At 41.9% G+C, this 27,524-nt stretch overlaps 6 protein-coding genes across 6 annotated transcripts; 4 read left to right on the forward strand and 2 right to left on the reverse strand.

Moving 5' to 3' along the window:
* Nucleotides 1-303: 303 nt before the first annotated feature.
* On the reverse strand, nt 304-3,651 carry J4E84_005392 (uncharacterized protein; the record flags this gene model as incomplete). The annotated part of the gene is made up of 2 exons (XM_049387989.1): nt 304-854; nt 906-3,651. 2 exons carry the CDS (start codon nt 3,649-3,651, stop codon nt 304-306), a joined length of 3,297 nt encoding a protein of 1,098 aa, XP_049244229.1.
* A 574-nt stretch (nt 3,652-4,225) lies between these two features.
* J4E84_005393 (uncharacterized protein) lies at nt 4,226-4,712 on the forward strand (the record flags this gene model as incomplete). The annotated part of the gene is made up of 2 exons (XM_049387990.1): nt 4,226-4,414; nt 4,467-4,712. 2 exons carry the CDS (start codon nt 4,226-4,228, stop codon nt 4,710-4,712), a joined length of 435 nt encoding a protein of 144 aa, XP_049244230.1.
* An 86-nt stretch (nt 4,713-4,798) lies between these two features.
* On the reverse strand, nt 4,799-5,580 carry J4E84_005394 (uncharacterized protein; the record flags this gene model as incomplete). The annotated part of the gene is made up of 2 exons (XM_049387991.1): nt 4,799-5,173; nt 5,221-5,580. 2 exons carry the CDS (start codon nt 5,578-5,580, stop codon nt 4,799-4,801), a joined length of 735 nt encoding a protein of 244 aa, XP_049244231.1.
* Nucleotides 5,581-20,423: 14,843 nt separating this feature from the next.
* On the forward strand, nt 20,424-21,561 carry J4E84_005395 (uncharacterized protein; the record flags this gene model as incomplete). Its single annotated transcript, XM_049387992.1, has 5 exons — nt 20,424-20,426; nt 20,482-20,643; nt 20,689-21,065; nt 21,119-21,186; nt 21,236-21,561. 5 exons carry the CDS (start codon nt 20,424-20,426, stop codon nt 21,559-21,561), a joined length of 936 nt encoding a protein of 311 aa, XP_049244232.1.
* A 278-nt stretch (nt 21,562-21,839) lies between these two features.
* On the forward strand, nt 21,840-24,365 carry VMA1 (H(+)-transporting V1 sector ATPase subunit A; the record flags this gene model as incomplete). Its single annotated transcript, XM_049387993.1, has 9 exons — nt 21,840-22,103; nt 22,162-22,207; nt 22,272-22,293; nt 22,346-22,394; nt 22,442-22,526; nt 22,580-23,247; nt 23,295-23,420; nt 23,480-24,253; nt 24,309-24,365. The coding sequence occupies 9 exons, from the start codon at nt 21,840-21,842 to the stop codon at nt 24,363-24,365; spliced, it is 2,091 nt and encodes a 696-aa protein (XP_049244233.1).
* Nucleotides 24,366-24,874: 509 nt separating this feature from the next.
* On the forward strand, nt 24,875-27,248 carry VPS1 (vacuolar protein sorting-associated protein 1; the record flags this gene model as incomplete). The annotated part of the gene is made up of 6 exons (XM_049387994.1): nt 24,875-24,894; nt 24,951-25,020; nt 25,100-25,194; nt 25,254-25,995; nt 26,046-26,946; nt 26,995-27,248. The coding sequence occupies 6 exons, from the start codon at nt 24,875-24,877 to the stop codon at nt 27,246-27,248; spliced, it is 2,082 nt and encodes a 693-aa protein (XP_049244234.1).
* Between the last annotated feature and the right edge of the window lie 276 nt (nt 27,249-27,524).

Here is a 27,524-nt window from a genome sequence, read left to right on the forward strand (position 1 = left end):
TATAGGGTTTCCACGTGCGTGGTGTTTCGGTTCGCCTGTCGGCTTCGTGAAGAGTGACGAGGCGGAGACCTTTGCCATGGGAACTTGATCTAATGAGACAATGGGACGTGGCTCAGATGGCTGATCAGAGATCATAGATCAGACACATGCAATACGTATGATTGATTTATAGATCGAGGGAAACTACGCTAAGATGGCAACGAAGCTGCACCCCTTTCTCTTTTTTTTCTGCATCCTTACAATGCATCTCCATGTTCTTCTTCGACGCATTCCTGAACAGAATGCTCATCGCGGTATGTTCACTCATAGCTTCTCAGCAACCTCGACGAAGTCTTCCAAGTTTCGCACCGGTCGGACACCGGTGCTGACTTGCATACTCGCCTTCCAAGCATGCACATCCTCAATAAGAACAGGCTGTGAGGCATCCACTACGCTCTTGACGTCTGCACTCGCATCTAGGGCCTGAGGCGCGGCAGGCAGACCTGAATCTGCTACACCCAAGGCAGCCTTTGCTTCGTCGAGGATCTTGTTGGCGACTTCCTTCTCGATCTTGAGATCGTCAGTGAGGTGGCTGGCAACTGCATCCGAGATAGCCGCATTGGACGATGCGTCCTTGATGCGAGCCTCGAAAGCTTCATCATTGGTTGTGATCTTGTGTTCGGCGAGAATGATTTTGAGCGCAGCGGCGGCGGCAGTCTTCTTCTCCTCGAGCGAGGGCTCCTTGGCCTTGGCTTGCGCTTGTAGATGTACTGAGAGTTTGGATCGTTGAGAGGATGAAGTCGAGATGTAGTGGCTGTAGAAGTCTACCATGTCCTTCTTTGTAAGCTTCTCGATAGTCGCGGCATCAACATCGGCTGTATACTCGTTAGAAATGCACTAGCGCACGGGTCTAGGTAACAGCATACCTTGCAGGAAATCATACGAATCACTATAGATATGATTCCAGAACCTATTGTCCTCCGACGATAGATTCTTCAGTTTCGCGAGCCTCTTGTTGATCATCGCACGCTTGTGACTCTCAAAGTCTTCCTCATTCATGTCGTTCAGTGTCTGCTCGAACGTATTGAGGAAGTTCTCAATGCGACCTTCAAGGTATCGACAATCTTTCTCACTCTGGATGAGAATGCGATATCCTGACCAAATGTCGTGGAAGCTAGGGCCAGAGAACACGACATAGCCAAGCTGCTCAATGGTACGAAGTTGATTGAAACACGGCTCGTCCGTCATCTGCCCAAGAAGCAGGAGCCTGGCGCGCGTGACGCTGTCGTAACGGTGACCGGCATATAAGCTATATTCGATGCAGTGATTGACGTTTTGGGGATCTTTTAGTTGTTTCTCGTAGATGAAGTTACTGCCGGATGGCCAGATGAGTCCCCGGCGTGTAGGTAACTGATTCGATGGCAGTCTCCTTGGCTTCATAGTGCGTTCTACTAGATCAGTAATCTTCAGAGCTTCCTCCTTGTATAGGTTGCCATGTGCCAAAACCTCGATTTGACATTGCGCCAGGATTTGCGGGAAGAACTGCTGTACGTCCTGAGCCGTCACGTTCTCAAGCTCTGGAAGAAGTTCGTCGTTCATTACGCTCTTCTCACTCTTGAATTGCCGAGAGTATGTCCCAACCTGATGGAAAGGCTGCCCGTACTCCCAGTTGCGTAGAGAACGAAGCATACGGTCGTGAATAATCCTGAAACGATCTTCTGATACTTCAAGATCCCGTACTTGCAGTAAGACCTTCTCCAGCAATACGTGCAACTTGTCGTTGTAGCCGCTGACGGTAATCGAAAGGCCACTGATGTGGTTGGTGAAGTCGTAGACCAAACCGGATAGGTCGGCGTCGTAGGAATACTCCACTAGAGCGTCATTTACAAGCTCACGATAGAGCGTGCATAACAACGTGATACGAGCTGTGACGCTGGTGATGGGTGTTCGGAAGTAGATATGAACGTTGGCCTTGGGTACCCAGAACTGATCATCCTTCTTCCACCAGATGCGCACGTTGTCGTCGTGGCGGATAAGCTTCGGCTCCTTGGTCGGCTGTTCAACCTCTTTCTTCTCTACTTCGAGCCGGGTCGGGATGAACTCATTCTTGTGCGGGAAGTGTAGCTCTGCCGGCCGGCTCTTGCTCTCGAATGCTTGTCTGATCTCGGCAAGGAAGTCTTCTGGCATCTTTTCGACCTTGTGCTCTGTTCCATACCACTTTTCCTTTTGATCCCATCCACCTGGGAAATCTTGACTAATGATCGTCATCCTGAAGTTGTCTGGTCGAAGGTAGGACATAGCCTCGCTGATCAGCTGGGCATCGAACTTCTTGATGATGGCTGGACCGCTTAGAAGCATCTTGCGGTCGTAAGGCCTCTGCATAATGCCGGCGAGACCACTGGCAGTGCGGCTAGGTGGGCTCTTTTGCTTAAATCGGAACTCCACTTCACTGATCCGCATTTGCTCCTCGACTACCCATTCGAGAGGCGGCTGATCGCGCATCAATCCGATGTATTGGAAGACAAGCTTGGCAACCTCTTTGTAATTCTTGAGCCCCTCCTCGGTCAATTTGATATTGACAGTGAACAGCCCTGAGCCAGGGCACAGGGTAGAGCCTCCAGCACCAAGTCCGTTCGCCCAGCCCTTTGCTTTGATGTGTGCAAGGATGCTACCGGGACCTTCGTGACCGAGCAAGTGACTAAGGTATCTTGAAGGATGTGACTCGTAGAACTTCTCTTCATCGCGATAGGCGAATGTAAGCTCTAACGACCGTGATTCCAAGACCGGTCTGGCAAACGTCTGTGTCAACAGTTCATTCCCAGTGTAAACGGGCATATCCCATCGATTTTGTCCAAGGTTCTTGTTCGGGACTTTAGCGAAGATCTCCTCCACCCATGTTTCCAGTGTGTCAAGGCTCTCTCGGCCTAGGACGACTAACTTCATCCGGTTTGCAGAATAGTGCGTTGAGTGAAACTTGATAAACTCGTCTCGAATCCTCACGCCTCGTGCTATGGGCTCGTCATGGAGGGTCTTGTAGCTTCCGGTCGAGAAATGGTTGTAGGGATGATCTGGATTGGCCAATGCCTTGTTAAGCTGATGCATCCGCCAGGTATCATTTTGGAGGTTCTTCTTATTCTCTGAGTCCACAGCCTTGAGCTCGCGATCGACCGTGTCTTCCAAGAACAGAGGACTGATGAAGAACTGGCCGAAGCGGTCCAGCCCTCCCCATAGCGGCGATTCGTCCTTGGACTCTGACAGATTAGTTTGTGACGCGTCTGGTGATGCGGTTTGGCTGCTCGCAGGTGTGGAGGAGGGGTATGAAAGCTCAAAGTAGTAGTTGGTTGAGGTAGAGGCTGTGAAGGCATTCGAATACCCGCCGTGGCGTGTCAGATATTGGTTGTAGGCGTTCTCCTCTGGGTACTTCTCAGTCCCCATGAACAGCAGATGTTCCACCGCGTGCGCGATACCCGGCATATCCGGCGCATCGCTGAAGCTGCCCACATTGACATCCAGCGCCGCACTAGCCTTGTCTGTCCCCGCCTCGTGTATCAATAGGACCTCTAGTTGATTTGGTAGAGTGATGATTCGGTAGGAGCGATCGTCGAGTTGTGGCCTTTCCAGGTCTTCTATGCGCGACCTCCCCCCGGCCTCTCGTCCTAGCTCTTCCGCCATGGCGGCTGACTGCTTTCTTCTCAGCGAAGTCGCAAGAGCGCGATGCGTAGCTGGTAGCGGGACGACGGCGGCCTGGCAGCGAAGCGGGTTATGTATGGGGCGTGGTCCGAGGTGACTGGTGGCGAGCCGAGTCGAGGCTGAGCAGTGTGATGACGATGCTGTGTACTGTGCGATCGACCAGGCAACCGGTAGCCTGGGAAGGAGCGTTCGGTGTCGTGGTACCAGCGACAGGTTTCCCAGAGACTGTCGTGCGCCTAGCGATGGGAGCATCCACAAGACGTGCGGTGGAGCGGACAATGGTCGGACAGGCGGGTCCGCTGGTGATTCACTGTGGTCCGAGACTAATCACTTGCCTGCAGCTGTGGCAGACAAGAGGCGGTGAGGGACAGCGTATATTGTGGCGGGGAAGTGGCAGGCGCTGAGTGCGGCTCTACTCACCAAACAATGAATGCAGCAGCGTCCGGCGTTGTGGTAACGACCAACGTCAGATACGGTGGGCCCTGCATTGTCGATAAGACACTAGGGCTGGCTACTGCCCGTGCCCGTCACCGTTGATCTTCGTCTACGTGACAACATGGTACCCAAGGCATTTCAAGCAGGTTACGCGAACACGACTGGCTTCAGAAAGGTTGTCAAGGCGACTATATACATCAAGAAGAAGGATGGCATGTCGGATGCCGACTTTATCGAGTACTATAACAACAACCACGCACAGCGCGCGGTTCCCATCCTGCAGCGTCATGGCATCCTCAGCTACAGCCTTGTACAGCCCGAGCGCAGTCCACTACATAGCACCCAAGCTGAGACCGCCACAGACATACCATCTAGAGCGGGATCGAAAAGCCATACAAGACATCATGCACGGCAAAGCCAAACTCATGGACTACGATGCCATCTGCACCTTCGTCTTCCCCGACTATCTGGCGCTGGCCAAGTTCCTGTACGACAAAGACGGCGCTGCCTTGAATGGCGATCACGACAACTTCATGGACGACAGCCAAATGAAGATGATGGTCGGAGACGAGTACATGCTCATCCAAGACGGGGACAAGGTCGGATGACCAAAGTGCAACTGAAGACAGAGTCTTCATGGGGTATCACTGAACCGGACCAAGTGTACAAATACATCGAGAAGACGTCGCCGCGGCTACCTCCGGCCTTTGCCTTTGCCTCTGCCTGCAGATCCTCGTGGTGTAGACGAGCAGTTGGCTGAGATGTGTCCCTTTTGCCCACATTTATAGCATTCCATGTTGGCCATGCCACCGAAGCCGCCCCCGCCTCCGGACCGTCGACTGCCTGATATCGATGTCAAGCCCTGTAGCTCGCCATTGTCCTTCTGTCGTTTCGGTGTTGCCTTGACGGAATCGTCGCCCCGCTTGTTCTTTGATTCGCGCTTTTCCGTGGCCATTTCGCGCTTGGTCTGTCGGATCAGATCTGCGGCAGGATCGTCCGAATCGTAATCGTCTGAAGAATGCTCGGATTCTGATTCTGAGTTCTCGGCCTTGACAAAAGGCACCGTTGTCTGCATTTCGTCAGTTTGATTCTATCGCAAGTGCAAATTGTACACACATCTGCCTTCTTCTTGACACCACCGCCGAACTGCATTCTTATAGGCTTAACATCTTCCTCATCGTCCTCGTCCTCGTCCTCTGCGTCGAGCTCAGCGAATCCCGCTTGCCTAACCTTCATTGCATCTTGTCTCTTTCCTTCAAGAGGGTCCTTGAAACTCAACACCCACTTTGTCTCACCCGCATGTTGCGCAGCTTTGTCTAGGGCCGCCTGGCGCTTCGCTTCTTCCGCATCCAGTCCCGATTGTATGATGTCGTGATCCGAGGTTCCTACAGCAGATGCACCATTCGAGAGGCGTGCTTTCTTGCTAGGCGGGCCATTGGGCGTCGAGGGCGAAGATTTTGCGGCCGCGCGCTGCATAAACTACTCGCGTTCAGCGTACTCCTAGGGTATTCCAGTAGTGCCCTGCGTACCTTCATCCCCATCAGTCCCTTGGACATGGTTTTGGGCGTGTTTCCAGACATCCTGTGATTGGCTACAATATCGGTATCGCCGCGGAGGGTTGGCTGGGTTGTGAAGTTGCTGTCTTCGTTTGCGAACGCGCAGAGTCGCGTTCGGCGAACTTTTGACGCACGGACCCGTCGCGCTATCGATAAGGCCGTGCCCAAGTGCCAAGCCGATGATGTAGCTCTGCCATTTCACGCATCCTGAGCAATGTCGCAACCGAGCTTCCCCAAAGCCTCTTTTGGCGCGATTTCGATCTTGTCTCAGCATTAGGGTTAGCTTCGAGTATGAACAGTATCTCAGAAGGTCCGACATTGGCTACACACGACTTCGCCTCCCACAAAACAGGGCACGAACACAGTGGACCCCTAGGGCTGCATGCAGCGGTTGCCAGGAAGTTCACCGGTGTACAAGAGACGTATTTCAACATGGGCCAGACTCGCACAACATGCAATGACGTGGAACCGAATGTTCGAGAACTCTTGAAGAGCTGTGAATTAACAGTAGTGATATTCTAGCGTCGCCCTACGTCTCGAACCATGAGGACGTTCCGGACTGCAATGTCCACCAAGAATGAATCTGGACTAATCATATGGCGTCGTCACCATATGTCGGCCCTCAGACCACCACTATCTCCGTCGTTTGCGCTAGCAACGCTCCGTGCCATTGGGGTATCGTCGAGGTTCCAGCCTCCAGGTATCTGCCGTATAAGGCGGCGTATGACGCCATTGGTCGTTAAATGTAAGTCGTCTCAGTAGTATGTGTGGGTTGGCACATGGTATGCGGCGGAGAACCGCGCCTCCGCAAGATGCTCATGCGGGCTTGGTTATGCTAGGGCTCATGGCTCTCGAGAATAGTGCAGCTTTCATTTGTCGGTAGGCCTCGATAGCTTGTTCCTGGGACTGAAGTCCGGAATGAGACTCTGTCGACGGACACAACTGGGGTCTGGGTAATGAAGTTGTCCATGATGATATGTCGGAGGCGTGTGCAGGTGATAGGAAAGGATGCGACGACGCATGGTGGGTGGTAGAAGCCATGATCCTTGGAGAAGAAGAAGATGAAGACTGAGAGCCAGTTGAGCTTGTAGCAGGAGAAGACATTTTGGTCTGCTGGAAACGTGGACACTCGCGACCCATATAAGGCCTGGGGATAATTTGTCAAGCAAGATGCGAACGATAACAAATCCCAAAAGTCGAATACCATGCTGAACTCCGAAACGTGCTCCGGCACGATTACGACTAGGGCTTGCAGGATGATGGACCAAATTTCCAAATCACGACATTGTGATAAGAATGGCAACCTTGTTGTCGTCAATGACACAGTAATCAGAGTGCAGACGCGCAGAGTCGCACGGGAGATCGTCGCGAAACAACCTTTATCCAATCGCAATACGAAATCCTTGGACATTTGACCAATCGCAACCGAGCGACATGGATGGGCCTGCTTCACATAAGGGACTGCTAGATGCCACGAGGACGAAAATCGTGTGTTGCTTGACAAATCCCAGAGCCTCGGGAATCGCCAATCTCATACGGCGTATACGCGACATTCCGTGTTGACTTACCGACAGTCTGGTGGTGTTTATTCCAAATTCCTCACGCGAATTCGACGCTAACGGCTGCTAGTTCCTCCGGTCTCACTTCCTCGAAACGCAACTTTAACGATCTCGCATGCACCTGCATGTTCTCTGAAGCTCGGTCCGCGAATATGCCCATGTCCGGTGTCTAAAGCGCCTCAGCCGCTGGTGTTGATGATGATCGTGCACTGCTGGCAGAGCAAGCCTTATGAAAGGACTACCTTAAACGGGAAAGACATCTCGGTGCCAGCTGCACGCTATGCGGACCGCGAGGTCCTCTGTAAGGAAGGTGGATCCCCGGTCGGATGCGCAATTTGCCCCAAGAGCTTCTACCGTCATAGTCTCTTCTCCGCATCTTGGTGACAAAAGCACGCAAGGCAATAGAGCATCATCTCAGAGCGCACACCGCTCATCGCATGTTCACCGCAGTCAGCCTGGGAAGGCTCCACCCAGGCAGCCACCACAGATCCTATCCTACACGAGGCGCAGACTAAGGCATCCCGTAGTGACAAATCTGTAAACAGCTGTGCGCCTACGAGCTGGGCATACCCAGTTTCACCAACTGTAGACAACCTGAGATCTCTGAGTCGGTTTATGGGCATCATGCCGATGTAACACTCCACGTGGACGTGCCGCTCCGATGCCGATGCGGCATGCAAGAGGGGGCTAATCAATACAAATGCTTTGCTAGTCTAGCTCTACTTTTTAACGCAGCTAGGTAGAAGCTAATTTAGTTCTTATAAGCTTAGACGCTTTTATTCTAGAAGTATCTAGAGACTAAATTTTAAATTTTAGTATAATACGCTAGAACGCGTTTAATATAATATATATAAATATTTTTATACTTCTATTTTACGCGTTTTATAATATATACTTTATTTTTTATACTAATTATAGTAGACTATAAAAATCTAGTATTTTTTAGTAATAGTATTAAGAAGATCTATAATATTACTACTACTATAGTTCTTTAGCCTTTAACTCTAATTTAAGATATTTTAATACTACTATACTATAAAGCTATAAAGCTAGTTTAGAAGTCTATACTATATAAGCTAAAGTCTAGCTAAAAAGAAGCTCTTTAGATATTATACTATAGCTATAATACTATTTTACTTATAAAGACTAGCTATAGTAAAATAACTATTATACTTAGATATTATTTTATATAACTAGACATTATAAAGCCTATAACACTTATTATTAGCTTATTAAAAGCTATCTAAAATAACTAAGTAGCTTTAGCCTATTAAGAGTTTAGCTAGTATAGTATACTACTATTTATTCTTAATACTAAAAGTAATAATATCTATAACTAGTACTATATTACTACTAAAGTATATACTTACGTCTAGATATTTATAGAGATTACTTTTAGAAACCTTTTAAATAGTAATAATAATAACTATAATATAGAAAAGGTATTTACTATAAAATATTAAACTTTATAGTTCTAGTCTTAAGTTAAGTTTATTATTACGCTAGTCTAAAAGTAAAAAACTAGAAAGTAATACTAAGATACTACTTATAAAGATAATAGTATATTTATAAGTATACTCTAATACTATCTATTCTAAGACTAGTATATTTTTATTACTATAGATAAACTCTATCTTTATATATATAAAAGCTAGAGTAGTAGCTTCTAATAAGCTATATCTAATTTATATTAGGTCTAGTAGTAACTATTAGAGTATACTAGAATATTTAGTACTATAGTAATATTAATAGCTACTAATATAATAAATATCTCTTATAATATTAGATTTATTAATTCTTAGATAATATAAATATTTATTTTCTAAGATAATATATTACTATTAGTATAGCTAACTAGTAATATTAAAAAAGTATACTATTATATAGTAGAGACTACCTTAGAAGATATCTTTACTATATCTTACTAGTAGCTATAAAAGATAATATTCTTTATTTATTTTATAAAAAATACTATAGTAATATAAAATAATATTAAGAAGTAGCTCTATAAAAGAGAAGAGTACACTATAGTAAACTAAGTTTAAGTATACTATAGCTAGCTAATAATAATATTCTACTATACTATTAAAGAGTATTATAGTTAGACTTAAAAGAGAAGTAGATATACTATTCTATAGGCTTAAAGTATAAAAGAAAAGTAGTAGTAATTATAATAGTTCTAGGCCTTACGCTCTACTAGGCTAATATTAGCCTAATATCTCTACTATATATATTTACCTCTAATAGCTTCTTCTTAAAGCTCTCTACTATAATAATATTATTATTCTATATACCTCTATTATTAACGTATATAAGACTCTTATACGTTATTATAGTAAATTAAGTATAACTACCTACTAGCGCAACTTACAAGAGTAGCTCTAGTAATTACTATAGACTCTTTTAAGTATTCTAGTACTCTATATTCTAACTTCTCTACTTTAGATTTCTTTATTATATAAAAGAACGCTAATTACGCGTAGCGCTATAATACTCTAGAGTTAGCTCTAGCCTAAGTAAGTAATCTATATAGTGTTACTCTAATTCTCTACTATTAATAGAATACTACTACTACTATTAACTACGCGCGCGCCTCTCTTAGTAGTAGTAGTAATATCTATAGTAGTAACACGCAGACCTAGAACTCTAGATACTTATTTTATATCTTAGAATATTACTTATATAGTAGTAGTAGCTACACTACTACTTCTATATTATAACTATTATAGTAAGCGTCTACTACTTTATTCTCTCTACTAGTACGCTGCCTAAGCTCTTACCTTTAGTTACTAGACACTAACAACCTCTACTAAGGTTCTAAGATCTATTAATATATACTTAGCTACTTTCTATCTTATAGTAATAGCGTAGCTAACGCTAATAGCTTCTAGATTCTAGATTACGTTCTTAAAGTCTCTAATAACTTAGAGAGTAGTAATAATTCTACTATAATTACTTACTATAAGAAGAAGATAGTCGCCTTTAGTAGTAATAATATCTACTATCTATTAATAAGCGTAAACTAATAACTATTCTACTAAGCACGCTTTAATAATAACTCTAATCTTAAAGACGCCTAGTCTAGTCTAAAGTAGTAACCTCTCTTCTAAGACGTCTTACTTATTAGTAGCGCTACTACCTATAACTCTTTATCTATTACTATATCTAAGCTACCTAAGTAACTATTCTATAAGTAATAGCCTTTCTAATTATATATTATACTCTATAAGAATAACTTTACTACTTTTAAAGTCTAGAAGACTAACGTTAATAGTTAAGCTACTTAGAAAAAAGACCTTATTAAGCTTACTAACCTAGAAAACGTTAGTAATATTAATAAATATATTACTTTTATTAGTAATATTATAGAGTAGTTACGCTTTATAAACTATAATCTTAATAATAAGCGTTATTACGTAGACTACCTTAGTAATTACCTACTTAAGTAGACTACGTAGGTAAAAACTTTATAGAACTAGACTAAGAAATTCTAGAACAGCGCTAACGCTTATAAAGATAACCTAGAGAATACACTAAAGAGCGCTAGCGTACTCTACTAGTAACTTAAGAACGCTAATTATAAAAGCGTAAAGCTACTTAAGTAGCTATAAGATATATAAGGCGCTTTTTACTATAATAACTAGAATCTATAGTAAGTCTTAGTAGAACTTAAAGCTATAGCTAAGAGTAAGAAGACTTATAAAGTTAAGTATTACTAAGAGTTTAATACTCTAGGTATTGCTACTACTTCTATTAAGAACTTAGAAGTATACTTTCGCAACGCGTTCTTCTATAAGTCTAAGATACTCTACTATACTTATATAAGTTCTATCTTTCTAGATTACTCTAACTCTAATAATAATATTAGTAGTAATAATAATTTTTATAACTCTATAGATAGCTCTATTAGTAGTAGTGCTAGAAGCTCTCTAGGCGTTTTAGGCTCTTATAAGCCTATAGATAGTTCTACTACTTATAATTAGAGTCTACGTTGCTATTACTCTAAAAAGCCTAAGTCTAAAGTCTTTTCTAGTATTAACACTACTAAGTCTAACTATACTAAGTAGAAGATAGATATTACTAACTAGTTTAAAGAGTATTAGTACAACTTCGCTTCTAAGGCTAAGAAGTTAAGCTACCTCTACTAAAAGACTAAGAATAGAGCCTTTAGTAATATCTAGAATAGTTTTTTTAATAAAGAAGGTAGCTTTATATATAGTAATAAAGTATAGACTATCTTAGATACTATCTACTACTCTCTTAATACTATAGTTACTACCTAGTAGTAGTATAAAAGCGCTTAGTTATATATAAAGTCTAGTAAGTCTATAAGTAAATTTATTATCTATTTTAATATTAGTGTCTCTACCTTATAATAGTCTAACTATATTAAGCTCTAGTTTATACATAACTATCTTCTAGTCTAGTAAAAAAATATAACTACTCTTAAGATTCTTAAGTCTAATCTTACCTATCTAGACTTCTACTACACTCTCTATCTTCTTAAATAATCTAACTCTTAATACGCCTCTACCTCTAACTACTCTAGTAGTAACTAAGGTAGTAACTAGAGTAGAAATAAGTCTAACACTAGAGAAGAATGTAGTAGAAATAATAGCAAGACTACCTTAGACTCTAGTTTAGACCTAGAACCTTATAGACGTTCTAAAATCTAGATTAAAGTTCTACGCTACTTAAACTACTACTATAACTATCTTAAGAAGAACTATAGCTATAAAATTAAGAATAGTTACTACTCTAGTTAGTTCTCTACTATATTTAGCTCTAAGTAGAATATCTAGAACACTCTTAAGAAAGCTATCGCTAATAATAGAGTACTAGTTAGTAACCTAGTATACTCTAAACATACTTCTAGTGTAGCTATTAGTGTTAATACTATTAATAACTCTAGTGTTTTAGAAAACTAGTTATCTCTAGTAATAGTTACCTCTAGAGACCTTCTAAGCATAAGAATATATTCTCTACACTAGCTAGCTTATTAATTTTACTCTCTACTTCTTTAGTTAAGAATAGTAATAATAATAAGAATTTACACCTAAATTACTTTATTAGTAATTCTTCTATATCTATCTACTTTTCTTTAGAAGACAGCAATATTAATAATAACTTAGAACTAGACCTAACTTTTAAGGTAATTACTAATTACGTTAAAGCTCTAGAATAATAGAGCTAAGCTAGGTTCTAGATTATAGTCTTGTCTATTACTACTACTACTATACGTAGTGTAATATACTAGCCTCTTATAGGCTAGTAGTTAGTCTTTAAAGAAATAATATTATCTAATTATCTCTCTTTATAATATATTAAAATTATAGGTAATACTAGCTATATATCTCTCTTTTTTAATTTCTTTTATGCCTACGTATATAAATACAACTTACTCTCTCTATACTAACTAGCTACTCTAGAGCTTATAAATAGCTTTACTATAGCTAGCGTTACCTATATAGCTTAGGTAATAGTTATATTTAGCTTCTATACTAAAGATATTCTTATATATATTACTAAGTTATTAGACGTCTAAATAATTCTTAGAACGCTATAGTTCTAAATATATAAACTCTCTATAAACTAGAAGAATATAATACTTAGCTTTAACTTAGAGCACTATCTTACTAAGTATATTTATAATTACTATCTCTACTATATATAAAGTAGTTACTACTATAAGTATTCTTTTCTAATAACTTCTAATCTTTACTATAAGGTAGCTTATTACCTAAAGGTACCTTTACCTATTAACATCTTATATATTTCTAGCTATGTTACTACTACTATAGGCTCTTAACCTAGACTCTCTAGTCTAAGTTAGAATAATCTACCTGCGTACGCCTGCTTAACGTAGCTCTAGAGCTCTTAAGCCTACTAAGGCTGCGCAGCGCCTTAGGCGCCTACTACCTTAGGTAGCTACTTAGCTAGCACCTTTATAATATACCTACACGCCTACTTATACGCCTACCTATATCTATACTTATATACCTACCTTACGCGCTACCTTACGTACTACGCAATACTTAATTACTTATATATACTACACGTATTATATTATATTATATGCACATACTAATATACTAAATATAGCTTTGTATTTAGCTACTCTTATAGAAATACTATTACTAGTAATATTACAATACTATTACTATTACTACCTACTACTCTACTATATATACACAAATACCTATACTAATATAATACTTAACTAATATATTACACTACGCGCCTTATAGGTACTACTTAAGTAAGAAGAAAATACTTCTCTAGATTATTCTATACCTTTAGCGCCTCTATAAATTCTAGCCTAGTATTACCTATTTTCTACTAGCTAACCTAAATAATTAACGTCTTTATTAGATTATTCTACTACTTTATAAACGTATTCTTAGCGCCTTTTAGCTTACCTATCTTCTATTAGCCTACGCTGCGTAGCTACACACACGCATATATATATATATACCTACTATACACCTACTATATACCTACTTACTTCTTTATATTCTTAAAGAACTACCTAAATAAACTAAGCTATTACTATAACTCTAGCTTTAACGCGCTAGTTACCTTCTTATTATTTTTAGTAACCTTAGCTACCTTTTTATACGTAATTATCTCTACGCTTAGAGACTTAAAGTCTACCTTATTTATAATCTATATTAGGTAGCTTTCTAGATTTATATATAATTAGCTACTATATACACACGTATATACTATAGAATACTTACTAGTTATAACTAGTTCTAGAACAGAAGAAGGCGTTATCTTATTTAAACTTGTTTAAACTTATTTAATACTTTTAAATATTCTTAGAGAATATTTTATAGAGAATACTTTTCTTAGATTAAAGTTCTTATAAATACGCTATATGCTTTTTGCTACTACTCTCTTATAACTAGACTACTCTCTTAGCTCTTACTCTTTAAGCTCTTTCTCTATCTTTAGCTCTTTAGCTACTACGCTCTAATAATATATATAACTTAAATTAACTTAGAATCTCTACTACGTTCTAGCTACCTAAATTACACTTACTACTTCTACGCTTTCTATTCTATTTGCAGCTGCTACAATTACGCTTACAACTCTCTTCTTACTACTACTACTATATATTAGAACTAGAATATTAGTATAATATTATATAATAAGATCTACTACCTTACTACTATAATAGATAAGAAATAGACTAACACTTAGCACTTATATATAGCTAGTTCTAAAGTATTACTTAAGAACTATAAGAAGTTCTATAATAAGATAGAGTAACTATATATATTAAAGTAGAATATCTTAAGTTATCTTCTAAAGGTTCTTTACTCCCTCTATTAAGGCTTTAACTCTAAGAAGGTAGATAAAATGCCTAAACACTAATAGAACCTAGACTATAAGATTAAGCTTATCTCTAATAACAAAGGTTAACTATCTAAGCTATTCTTATAGTAATTATAACTAATATTAAGAGATAAAGCTTAAGCTATTAAGCTTTATATAGATAATATAGTTAAGAAGAGCTATATTAAACGTAGTACTTCTATATAGGCTACGCTCTTACTAGTAGTTTAGAAACTAAGTAGTAGTATTTATATTTATATTAACTACTAAAACCTAAATACTTATACTATTAAGAACTATAACGCTTTCTCTTTAATTTGCAATATGCTAGCAAAGCTATCTAAGTCTAGGTACTTCTCTAAAGTTAATATTATTACTACCTTTAATAAGATACGTATTAAGAATAAATATAAGTACTTATTAGTATTTATTACCTCTTATAGTCTTTATTAGTACACTATTATACTATTTAGTATATATAATAGTCTAAAAACCTTCTAAGCTTATATTAATAATGTCTTATATAAGTATCTAGATAAGTTCTATATAGCTTACCTTAATAACATTATTATCTTTAGTAAGACTCTAGAATAGTATAAGAACTACTTTATTTAAGTAGTTACTTACCTAGCCTATATAAAGCTTTCTATAAATATTCTAAAATCTAAGTTTATAAAGATAGAAGTAAAGTTTCTAAGCTTTATTATTATAGTAGATAGAATTAAGATAGACTCTAATAAAGTCTACGCTATTTAGAAGTAGAAGCTTCTTTAGTCTCTTAAGAATATATAGGCCTTCTTTAGCTTTATAAACTTCTATAGATAATTTATATATAGCTTTTCTAATATTATAAAGCTATTAATATATCTTACCTATAAGAACTCTAAATAGTTTACTATAACTATTAAAGATAAAAAAGCCTTTAAGGCTCTAAAGCTCGCGTTCTATAGTAATATAGTTCTTACCTACTTTAACTCTAATCTTAAGTATATTCTTAAGACTAACGCGTTTAACTATATCTACGCTACTATACTCTTATAGGTCTAGGTTAATAGTACTATACACTTAGTAGCGTATCTATCTAAGAAGATAATACTTACTAAGTATAACTATAAAATCTATAATAAAAAGCTTTTAGCTATTATCTACGCCTTTAAAAAATAGTAACTAGAGCTTACTAGAGTTTCTACGTTAGTTAAAGTTCTTATAAATTACTATAAACTTAAGTACTTTTGTATAAAATAAATACTTAATTAGTAATAAGCCTATTAGGCTAAATTTCTTAAGAAGTTTAATTTTAACATTACCTACTATTCTAGAAAATAGAGAACTAAGTCTAATAGTCTTACCTACTAAATAGAAGATCTTTCTAATAAGATTACTAATAACTATGTTTAGCACTAGTGCTAAACTATTCTAGGTAACTACTACTAGAATAGTAGCAGTTATGCAGCTATGCAACTTACTAGTCTCTATCTAGATAATAACTTATATAATATTACTTCTATTCTTACTTTTATTTAGAAGATAGGTAAAGAAGCGTTACTATCTCTATTAACGCTTTATATTAGACTTACGCGCTTCTTACTTAAAGGCATGCTAGACTCTTATAATAATGTTATAAGTATAGATAATTAAGACCTTAAGAAAGTTATCTTTAAGATATATCTTAGTAACTCTTATCTATAGAATATATAGTTAGCCTTAGATATAAATAAGTAACGCATTCTTTATTATTTTATTACTAAGAGTATCTATATAAAGCTCGCTAATCTTAAAGCTAGTAATAATAGTAAGCTATTTATAAGCAATAGCTACTTTATTATTCTCTTTAGTAAACACCTCTATACGCGTATTATAGCACATGTATATAATAGCCTTCTAGATAGTTATAGTAGAAGAATAATAACTTACTAATAAGTAAGTTAATAGTACTACTAGTAAGGCATAACTAATACTATTACTTAGTTTACTAATAGCTATATAACTTGCTAATAGTTAAAGATAAATTACTTAGCTAAGTATAGACTACTCTATTCTCTATCTATCTTAATATACTATTAGAATAACATTTCTATTAACTTTATTACTTCTCTGCTTTAGTCTACCTAGTATAACTATATCTATTAATATATTATAGTTATAGTTAACTACTTATTTAAGATAAAGAAGTTTATTACTATAAAGAATCTAAAAGTCTCTATAGTAGTAGATAAGTTTATAGAGTATATATAGAAGCTTAAAAGCTACTCTAGAACTCTTATATTTAATTAGAGTTACTAGTTTATATTATACTTCTAGTCTAGACTATATATATAGATAGAGACTTACCTAAAGTTATCTACTATATACTATCTAGAGACTAATAGCTAAATAGAGAACGCTAAGAAGAGAGTTGTAAGCGCAATTATAGCAGCTACAAACAAAATAGAAAGTATAGAAGTAGTAAGTGTAATTTAGGTAGCTAGAATATAGTAGAGATTCTAAGTTAATTTAAGTTATATATATTATTAGAGCGTAGTAGCTAAAAGGCTAAAGATAGAGAAAAGGCTTAAAGAGTAAGAGCTAAGAGAGTAGTCTAGTTATAAGAGAGTAGTAGCAAAAAGCGCACAGCGCATTTATAAGAACTTTAATCTAAGAGAAGTATAAGAGAACGCTAATATAGACCTAAAGTAGTATCTACACTTCTATATTAACTATCTATAGACTAACTAGGCGTAGCTACTTTCTCTAGCTAAATTTAAAGCTAATTTAGTAATAAGTATAGCTATAGGCTTATCTCTATTTCTTGCTATAAAGAGCTAGTAGCTAAGATCTAGCCTTAAGCCTATATATAGCCTACCTCTACTTAATTCTTACTCTACTATTACGTAATAATAACGTAGCGCTAACGCTCTTACCTATTATATTAATAAGACGTAGACTTTTCTATAATAATAGATTTTATAGATATAGAATAAGATAAAGAAGTTTATAAATATAAATAAGTTACTAGCTCTAAGATTTAATATAAGTAACTAGATTATATTAAATATATACTATATTAAGACTAAGTAACTAGTAAAATTACTAGACTATAAGAATATAAGGCTATATTAGATTACTTATGTTATTAATAATATAGCTTATAAACTAGACTTACTCTCTTAGCTTAAAGCTATCTTCTCTACTTTCTATCTATAGCTTCTCTAGGCCTATAAAGATAATACTCTACCTAGGTAGCTTTACGCTAATAATACTACTCTTTCTAAAGTCTATCTTTCTAATAATAATAGCGTAGTAAAGTATATTATCTTCTAAGTTCTTAACTCTTATATATAGTAGAATATAGTTAACCTATATATAGGTAAGTAAGAGCTCTTATAATACAAAGTTAAGTAGGTAGATAATAACTAGTTAGAGCTCTAGTAGTTCTATAGTAATCTAAGAGAATATAAGAAATTAGTATAAAACTTTTATAATTATAATTCTAACTAACTAGAACTATATAATACCTTCTATAACTATAATAATAATAGAGAGCTTACTATTACTCTACTCTAGCTATTAGACTTTAAGTACTTAAAAAGAACTAGCTAGTTATTTAAAGACTTGCCTAGCTATAATACTTATAAAGCCTACTAGATTAATTATAATATACGTCTTTACCTAACTTTAGCCTTTATAGCTATTAGTAGCTATAAGGTAGTTTACTACTACTTTACTTACTACCTATTAGCCTTAGCTAGAAGAATATTCTCTATAGTACTCTAGTAGGCGCATAGATCTATATATAATATAATAGATATAATAGAGGTTACTAATAACGCTACTAGCGTGCGTTAAGAATAGAAACTTTTGTCTTTCTTTAGGCTGTCTCTATTAAGAGGCGCTCTTACTTTATACCTTACTATTACTACTTAGTTAGAACTTTAAGCGCTTTTAAAGAAGAATGTATAATAGTTCTAGACCTTACGCTCTACTAGGCTAATATTAGCCTAATACCTCTACTATATATATTTACCTCTAATAGCTTCTCTCTAAAGCTCTCTACTATAATAATATTATTATTTTATATACCTCTATTATTAACGTATATAAGACTTTTATAGTAATAATAAAATATAAAAGCTTTAGGTAGTAACTATATATATTAAATAAGTTTATAATAGTAATATTTTACTTTACTATTAAAGTTAAGTAGTATTACTATAGTAGTAGTAATATTATTATACTAAAGCACTATATTCTAGATTAGAAGTAGTATTAGTAGAGCTATCTTAGTACTATTTAGACTAAACTACGCTATACTTTTTACTTTCTTCTAGTATAGTACTATAATATTTATACTACTAAAACTTTATAACTATAATATATACTAAAGCTTATAAATAAAAAAAAGATAAAGTAAGTAATACTTTATATTTTAGTAACATTTTACTAATATAGATATATAGTATAAGAAAGTATACTATCTTAAAGATAGTAAGTTTAGTAAAATTCTAGCTATAGTATATTAATTTAGAAACTTAGCTTCTAGATACTTTTTTAAGAGGTTACCTTATTACGTATAAGGGCTGCTAATCTCTATTAGAAGCGACTAGTGCGCGCTAGACTAAATGCTTTGCAACCTAGCCTATGCTCACACTCAACTCCAACAGTCAAACCCTATGTCGTGTCAGCAACAATACCCGGTACGCATCCGTCGAAGCCATCTCAAAAGAGGTCCCCTAGCTGTCAACGCGGCCGCCATGCTGTTAACCCGCTAAGGGGCCATACTTCATGCACATCTAGAAGTATAGTCGGCCCAGATAGTGTCCGACACATGACAATTGACAGCAGCTAGCGTAAAAGCCTCCAAGCCTCCAAGGGAGATTCGGACCGATCTCTATCAGCCAACCTGCTGAGGTGTACCCTTACATGTGCGCTCTCTTAGAAGGAGTCACTGTAAGTATCCCTTTAGGCAATGCGAAGACCCGGCACCCTGCGCAGCGTTCACCTTTCACTTTGTTGCATTTCACAAGTGTGCCCTTTACACATGTATACAATACAATCTGCCGCGACCTTCCACACACTGTTTCCAGAACTCGATCAAGTCGTCTCAATTTTCATGAACTGCGGTGTGAACGCACTCTTTGGTGTTTGCTTCTATGTACCCGCTACATGATCTGCGAGTCCTGTCTACACAGCATGGCGGTCTCATAGAACGAGTCAGTAAACATCAAGATGATATCATCCAGTCTGTGTATTCCGGTTCAGCGTGGCCCGATCCACTAGTGAACCACACTTTGGCACAACGGCTATCTCACGATCGATGATTACCATGTGGTGTATTCGCCTGACTCATTCATTGTTTTGGGAAGTAGCTGTGTACATTCTCGAATATTATCTGAACTGAGGTGCTGAACGATCTTTGTTCTGTCCCCTCATATAGAGTTCCCAGGTACCATGGTTTACCCCCCAGCCGAGCTTATAGTTGGCTAGGAGCTATCACAGTGGGTCTGCGGCATCATAGCGACCAGAATTGCAGTGCCCCTCAGGAACATGTAGATTGGTCCAGCCCGCGTTTGCATGTGCCCACCAAGGAATGCGGCTGATGACTTCGGACACTTACTCCAGAAGACAATCGCCTTGCTGTTCTACAAACGCCGAAAGCGCTCGTTTTGATTTCCACTCAACGATCCCATCATTTTTTCACCAAATGCACGATCAATCTCCAAGTTGGTTCGTCCTGAGATCGAAAGCAACAGCGGATATACGATATGAGACTTTGATTCCTACTGTGATCTTCACTGCGATCGCCTCACTTGTGGTGGGTTTGCGATGGTGCAGCCGAGTAACATCAACTACAGTTATGCCGGAAGACTACATCGTCACTGCAGCCATGGTAACCAGCACGAGTAATCTGGGCAGTATTCAAAGCAACATTCTGATTCTCGCAGGTATCCTCCATCGGATTCGCGGCCGTAGTTGCTGGACGCAAGACACCCAATTGGACATTGCATGAGGAAGGAAAAGCTGACTGCAATACAGAGTTCAGCATCGACGGAGAGGATCTGAAGCAAGGAGGCCTTGAATCACCCTCGCTTGCTGCTATGCTGAAGGTGCGTGATATCCATTAGGCTTCGCACACTGTTGACTGTTTGTAGCTTGTTCTCGCTCAGACTATCCTCTACCACCTGGCAAGCAACCTTGTCAAAGCCTCATTTCTGGTACAATATCTTCGCCTCTTCCTAGTCATCCCTCAGATCGTCTGGATATGTAACGTGCTTCTTATCCTGGTCTTCGGTGCCACGGCTTGGGGCATCTTCGGTAACATCTTTCTCTGCGAGCCTGTGCAGAGTTACTGGAATGTCACGCTATCAGGAAAATGCATGAACAAAGAAAACCACTTCTGGTCAACGAGCATCATCGGTCTCGTACTCGACTTCTCCATTTGGGTTCTGCCTATTCCCGTAATTGGGAAGCTGAATTTGCCCAGTCGGCAGAAGCTTGGACTAGTCGCAGTCTTTGGGCTTGGTGGATTGTGCGTCCTTCCATTCCCTGTGATAGAAAGCTATCTGCTGACTTCGATTCTAGCGTCTGTATCATAACACTGCTACGATTGGTGCTGGTACATGACGCAGCGAATGACGGTGAAGTCACAAGTATGGCCTCGCTAGATCCGATATCAAGTGTACGCTGACACGACTGCAGAGGCGGGTACCTACGCTATAATCTTCTCGACTATCGAGGTTAACGTCGCCATCATCTGCGGATCGCTGCTTGTCATGAAGCCTCTGATTGCACGCCTCCTGCCAGGTATCATGCCCGAGCAACCAATGACCGCGGCGGAAGACGAACGGACATGCAGAACCTTGACCGGATTGCATCTACTCAGTGGAGGCACGGAGGGTGACGTGGAGAAGGCGCAAAGGGGCGGGAGGCGCGACACCTTGATTGAGTCGGATGCGTTCGCTACGACCAAAGAGATGAAGAGGCTCATGAAGGGGCTGGGGAACAGCAAGCGAAACACTACGTAGCTTACCGAAGACGGGATGTAGCTTCTGCTATGACGTATGTCAACGTCTACGGTTTATGTGTCGCCCTGCTACCATTGTGATGTTTCGCTCAACAGAAAGCCTGCCATGTGTTCCGAACAGAGGTCTTCAACTACATGACGGCTGTTGTCCTTGTCCACGAATATCTGGGGAGCTCGCAGGCAGATGACAAGGAATGCCCCCACCAGACGTTAGCGCGGCAGCTTAGCTTGTCGACCGTGCTCAACCTCAACCTGCATCCAACATCGTTGATCGATTGAATGCAACTCGGTCTGCGTCCTCGTTTGCGAACACGGCCATCTTTATACGACCTAGTCCAAAAGAAGAACATTGACCAGATCTCGATATCTGGAGCTCATACCGCCGCCGGCTACGACGACGTTGAGCCACACCGAGTGCCGCTTCCCGCGAGCCCGCTGATATCACCACAAGGCGAGCTTCCCACCCAGCCGCCACCGCCGCACATCACCCTACAAGAAGCCAGCGACGACGAGAAGGAGAGACCAGCACCCAAGATGCCTCCCGTAAGCACTACAAGTTACAGGGACGGGTTTGGGGCAGGCAGCTAATTCACGCGCGCAGAAAGGACAGAAGAAGCAGGAGCAGAAGTCGGAGGGCGAGGAGCATGGTAAGCTTGAACACTCTGCACTTAAACGTAGAGAACAATAGGACATGTCGCTAATTCCATACAGGCGCCATCTACTCCATTTCCGGGTACGTCACCGCATCGCAGCGCAGCGCTCGAGTCGCATACTGATCCGTCCAGTCCTGTCATCATCGCCGAGAACATGATCGGATGTGCCATGTACGAGCTTGTACGTGGAACGGCTCTACTAGGATGGACGACTGCTGACTGCCCTAGGTCCGTGTTGGTCACGACAACCTCGTCGGTGAGGTCATTCGAATCGAGGCCGACAAGGCCACCATCCAGGTCTACGAAGAGACTGGTAGGCACACCGCGCAAGGAAACACGTTGGAGGACTGGGCTAACATCGCACAGCTGGTGTAACCGTAGGCGACCCCGTATACAGGACCGGGCAGCCATTGTCCGTCGAGCTGGGTCCTGGTCTTATGGAGACCATCTACGACGGTATCCAGCGTCCCCTCAAGGGCATCGCCGACGACGCCAACAGCATCTACATTCCCCGTGGTATCAACTTGCCCGCTCTTGACCGCAAGAAGAAGTGGGATTTCACACCCGGTTCCCTCAAGGTCGGCGACCACATCACTGGTGGCGACGTCTTCGGTACTGTCTTCGAGAACAGTCTGCTCAGCGAACATAGGGTTCTGCTGCCTCCCCGTGCCAAGGGTACCATTACCCGCATCGCCGAGAAGGGCAGCTACACCGTCGACGAGAAGATCTTGGAGCTCGATTTCAATGGCACCAAGACCGAGTACAGCATGATGCACAAGTGGCCCGTACGGGTACCTCGTCCTTCCAACGAGAAGATGTCATCCGACCAGCCGCTCATCGTCGGCCAACGTGTCCTCGACTCTCTGTTCCCCAGTGTTCAGGGTGGTACCGTGTGCATTCCCGGTGCTTTCGGATGCGGCAAGACTGTCATTTCCCAGTCTTTGTCCAAGTTCTCCAACAGTGACATTATTGTCTACGTGGGTTGCGGTGAGCGAGGAAACGAGATGGCTGAAGTCTTGATGGACTTCCCAGAGGTATGGAAATTGGATTATGGTGTGTACGACATGCTGACTTGCTCTAGCTCACTATCGACGTCAACGGCAAGAAAGAGCCCATCATGAAGCGAACCACCCTCATTGCCAACACCTCCAACATGCCTGTGGCTGCTCGTGAAGCCTCCATCTACACTGGTATCACCGTTGCCGAGGTAAGTTCCGACTGCTTGGAATACACGTGAGACGTGTACTGACTCGTTTACCCCTGCAGTATTTCCGCGACCAGGGCAAAGACGTGGCCATGATGGCTGACTCCTCGTCACGATGGGCTGAGGCTCTTCGTGAGATTTCCGGACGTCTCGGAGAGATGCCTGCTGACCAAGGTTTCCCTGCTTACCTCGGTGCCAAACTTGCGTCTTTCTACGAGCGTGCTGGCCGTGTTCAGGCTCTGGGTAGCCCCGAACGATTTGGCAGTGTGTCGATTGTCGGTGCTGTCAGTCCTCCAGGAGGTGACTTTTCGGATCCCGTCACCACGAGCACACTCAACATTGTGCAAGTCTTCTGGGGTCTCGACAAGAAGCTTGCTCAGCGAAAGCATTTCCCATCTGTCAACACATCGATTAGTTACAGCAAGTACACAACCCCGCTCGACAAGTACTACGCCAAGAACAACCCGGAATTCCCCCGTCTCCGCGACCGCATCAAGGAGCTTCTCACTACGTCAGACGATCTCGACCAGGTCGTGCAGCTTGTCGGTAAATCCGCGCTGGGTGATAGTGACAAAATTACGCTCGATGTGGCTACGCTACTCAAGGAGGACTTTTTGCAGCAGAACGGCTACTCGGACTATGACCAGTTCTGTCCGCTATGGAAGACCGAGTGGATGATGAAGAACATGATGGCCTTCCACGATGAGGCCCAGAAGGCCGTCTCCCAAGGACATGCATGGCCCAAGGTTCGCGACGCGACCTCGGAAATCCAGAGCCAGCTCCGTTCAATGAAGTTCGAGCTGCCCAGCGACGGAGAGGAGAAGGTCACCAAGAAGGTAAGCCTGGCAGGACGTGACGCTTTGATTTGTACATACGCTGACTTCGAAACAGTACGAGGAGCTCCTGCAGAAGATGACCGACAAGTTTGCATCGGTTGTCGACGAGTAAATGCATGTGGTTGAAGGCGATTTCTCCGTAGCGTGTCTGTCTAGTATATCTCCAAGATCGTAGAATGTGAATTGTACCAAGATACCAATACTGCTGCCTGAACCCGCTGACGACGCCGTGTCGCGTCCTGTGACCGCAATGCGCATCATGTGCGCCAGGAACGACATCGTGGTAGTCAAAATATCGAAGTGGCTCTAGATCACTACTAGCGGAACACAGGAGCAGTTGAGCACATCTCTGATTTGATACATGTGACAGCTTGGTGACGTACGCAGCCCATGGATATCCCCAAGTCGCGCGGATATTTCGTGGGGCTGAGTCGTGTGGCGTATCGAAGCTTGGGCTCTCTCCGACGTTGGCACCTGCAGCAGCTACGCAACCCGCAAGCAACAACCCCAGATCTCAGACACTCTCGCCTTCAGCGCCCTTGATACCACCAACACCCAAACCCGCTTCTACACACGAATACTGAAGGCATCCGCACCACTTCGACCCACACTTCGCCGACCATGGCGACAAACCCAAATGCGTACGCACATGTTTCGAGCGCCCCTCGCATTGCGGAAGGCTAACATGGTTATACAGCATCAACGTGAACGACCCGGGGCTGATTACTCTCGTAAACAAGCTCCAGGATGTCTTCACCACAGTCGGAGTACGTCGCTGCCCTTCGCCCGCCCGCGCGCAACTGGCTACACCAACAGCCCAAAGACGCATACTGATGCCTAAGTCAGGTCCAAAACCCCATAGACTTGCCCCAGATTGCCGTCGTAGGATCGCAGTCTAGTGGAAAGAGTTCGGTGCTCGAGAACATTGTTGGACGAGACTTGTGAGTGCCTCTTTATTGCGCCATGGCCTGAGAGATATAGGTTAACGATAGCCCTCCAGCCTGCCCCGAGGAACCGGTATCGTTACCCGAAGACCGCTCATTCTCCAACTCATCAATCGCGCATCCTCGCAAGCCAACGGCACCACCGAGGGCGCAAAGACAACAGACCAGGAGAACAATGTCGACGAGTGGGGCGAGTTCCTGCACATTCCTGGCCAGAAGTTTCACGACTTTGGCAAGATAAGGGACGAGATTGTGAGGGAGACGGAATCCAAGACGGGTCGCAATGCGGGTATCTCACCGGCGCCCATCAACTTGAGGATATACTCGCCAAACGTCCTCACACTGACGCTGGTCGACTTGCCAGGTCTAACGAAGGTGCCTGTTGGAGACCAACCGAGGGATATTGAGCGCCAGATCCGAGAGATGGTCCTCAAGCAAATCAGCAAGCCCAACGCAATCATTCTGGCTGTCACTGCTGCCAACACCGATTTGGCCAACTCGGATGGTCTCAAGCTAGCGCGTGAGGTGGACCCAGAAGGACAACGGACAATCGGTGTCTTGACCAAGGTCGACTTGATGGACGAGGGCACCGACGTCGTGGACATTCTTGCTGGCCGCATCATTCCACTGCGGTTGGGCTACGTACCAGTCGTCAACCGAGGACAGAGGGATATCGAGAACAAGAAGGCCATCTCGTACGCGCTCGAGCACGAAAGGCAATACTTTGAGAACCACAAGGCATATCGCAACAAGGCAGCGTACTGTGGTACACCCTACCTTGCGCGCAAGCTGAACTTGGTAGGCTCAGTCTCTTCTGTACACCTCGGCACAGCAACTAACAGTTACAGATCCTTATGATGCACATCAAGCAAACGCTCCCCGATATCAAAGCCCGCATCGCCTCCTCACTACAAAAGTACCAAGCAGAACTTGCTTCGCTAGGCAACTCCATGCTCGGCAACAGCTCCAACATTGTCTTGAACATGATCACCGAGTTCACCAACGAATACAGAGGAGTCTTGGAGGGCAACAACCAAGAGCTTTCTGCAGTAGAGCTGTCTGGCGGTGCTCGTATCTCTTTCGTCTACCACGAATTATACGCCAACGGTGTCAAGGCCGTCGATCCTTTCGACCAGGTCAAAGACATGGACATCAGGACGGTTCTCTACAACTCCTCCGGCTCGTCGCCAGCGCTGTTCGTCGGCACCACTGCTTTTGAGCTCATTGTCAAACAACAAATCAAGCGATTGGAGGAACCCAGCTTGAAGTGTGTCAGCCTTGTCTACGACGAGTTGATTCGAATTCTTAGCCAGCTCCTCAACAAGAACGCTTTCCGAAGATACCCAGGCTTGAAGGAGAAGCTACATCAAGTCGTTGTCAGCTTCTTCAAGAAGGCTATGGAGCCCACCAACAAGCTTGTAAGGGACCTTGTTGCCATGGAGTCTGTCTACATCAACACTGGTCACCCTGACTTTATCAATGGTTCGCGCGCCATGGCCATCGTACATGAGCGACACAACAGCAGCAGGCCTCAACAAGTGGATCCAAAGACTGGAAAGCCTCTTCCACCTAGCGTGCCGCCGCGGTCGATATCTCCCTCGCTTGATCCTAACGAGGGTGGTGGCTTCTTTGGTTCCTTCTTCGCCAGCAAGAACAAGAAGAAGATGGCGGCTATGGAGCCACCGCCACCTACACTCAAGGCCTCCGGTACCCTCTCTGAGAAGGAATCGCAAGAAGTCGAAGTTATTAGTAAGTCTCCTCTCGCGTTGATATCGCACATAGACTAACGATGTACAGAACTACTGATTACCTCCTACTTCAATATTGTTCGTCGGACAATGATCGACATGGTACCCAAGGCAATCATGTTGAACCTTGTTCAATGGACCAAGGAAAACATGCAGGGCGAGCTTCTTACCAACATGTACAAGACAGACGAGCTCGATGAGCTACTGAAGGAGTCAGAGTACACTGTCAAGAGGCGGAAGGATTGCCAGCAGATGGTGGAGAGCCTTTCCAAGGCACAAGAGATTGTCAACCAAGTGCAGTAGATGGATGCGTGTCTGGGAGGATCTTGCGGCTAGACTTCCAACGTTGTGTTCTCTGGGTCTGGCATCCTGTCAAGACATGCAAGGTGTTTTGGGTGCAGCTTGCTAGATTTTGGTCTTGAGCCTGTTCATATTATCGTTGATGCATGCAATGTATGTCAGCAAGTGGAATTCGTGATTGCTCTGTACTCGCTGTGATGCTACTAGCCATGGCGATTGCGCGGGCGTAGCAGTCGGGCTGCCTGCGGAGCATGCACGGACCACCGAGCATCTCGAAAA

Source organism: Alternaria hordeiaustralica (assembly GCF_023758085.1).
Source record: "Alternaria hordeiaustralica strain BMP 2776 chromosome Unknown scaffold_9, whole genome shotgun sequence".
In the NCBI taxonomy this organism is placed as follows: domain Eukaryota; kingdom Fungi; phylum Ascomycota; class Dothideomycetes; order Pleosporales; family Pleosporaceae; genus Alternaria; species Alternaria hordeiaustralica.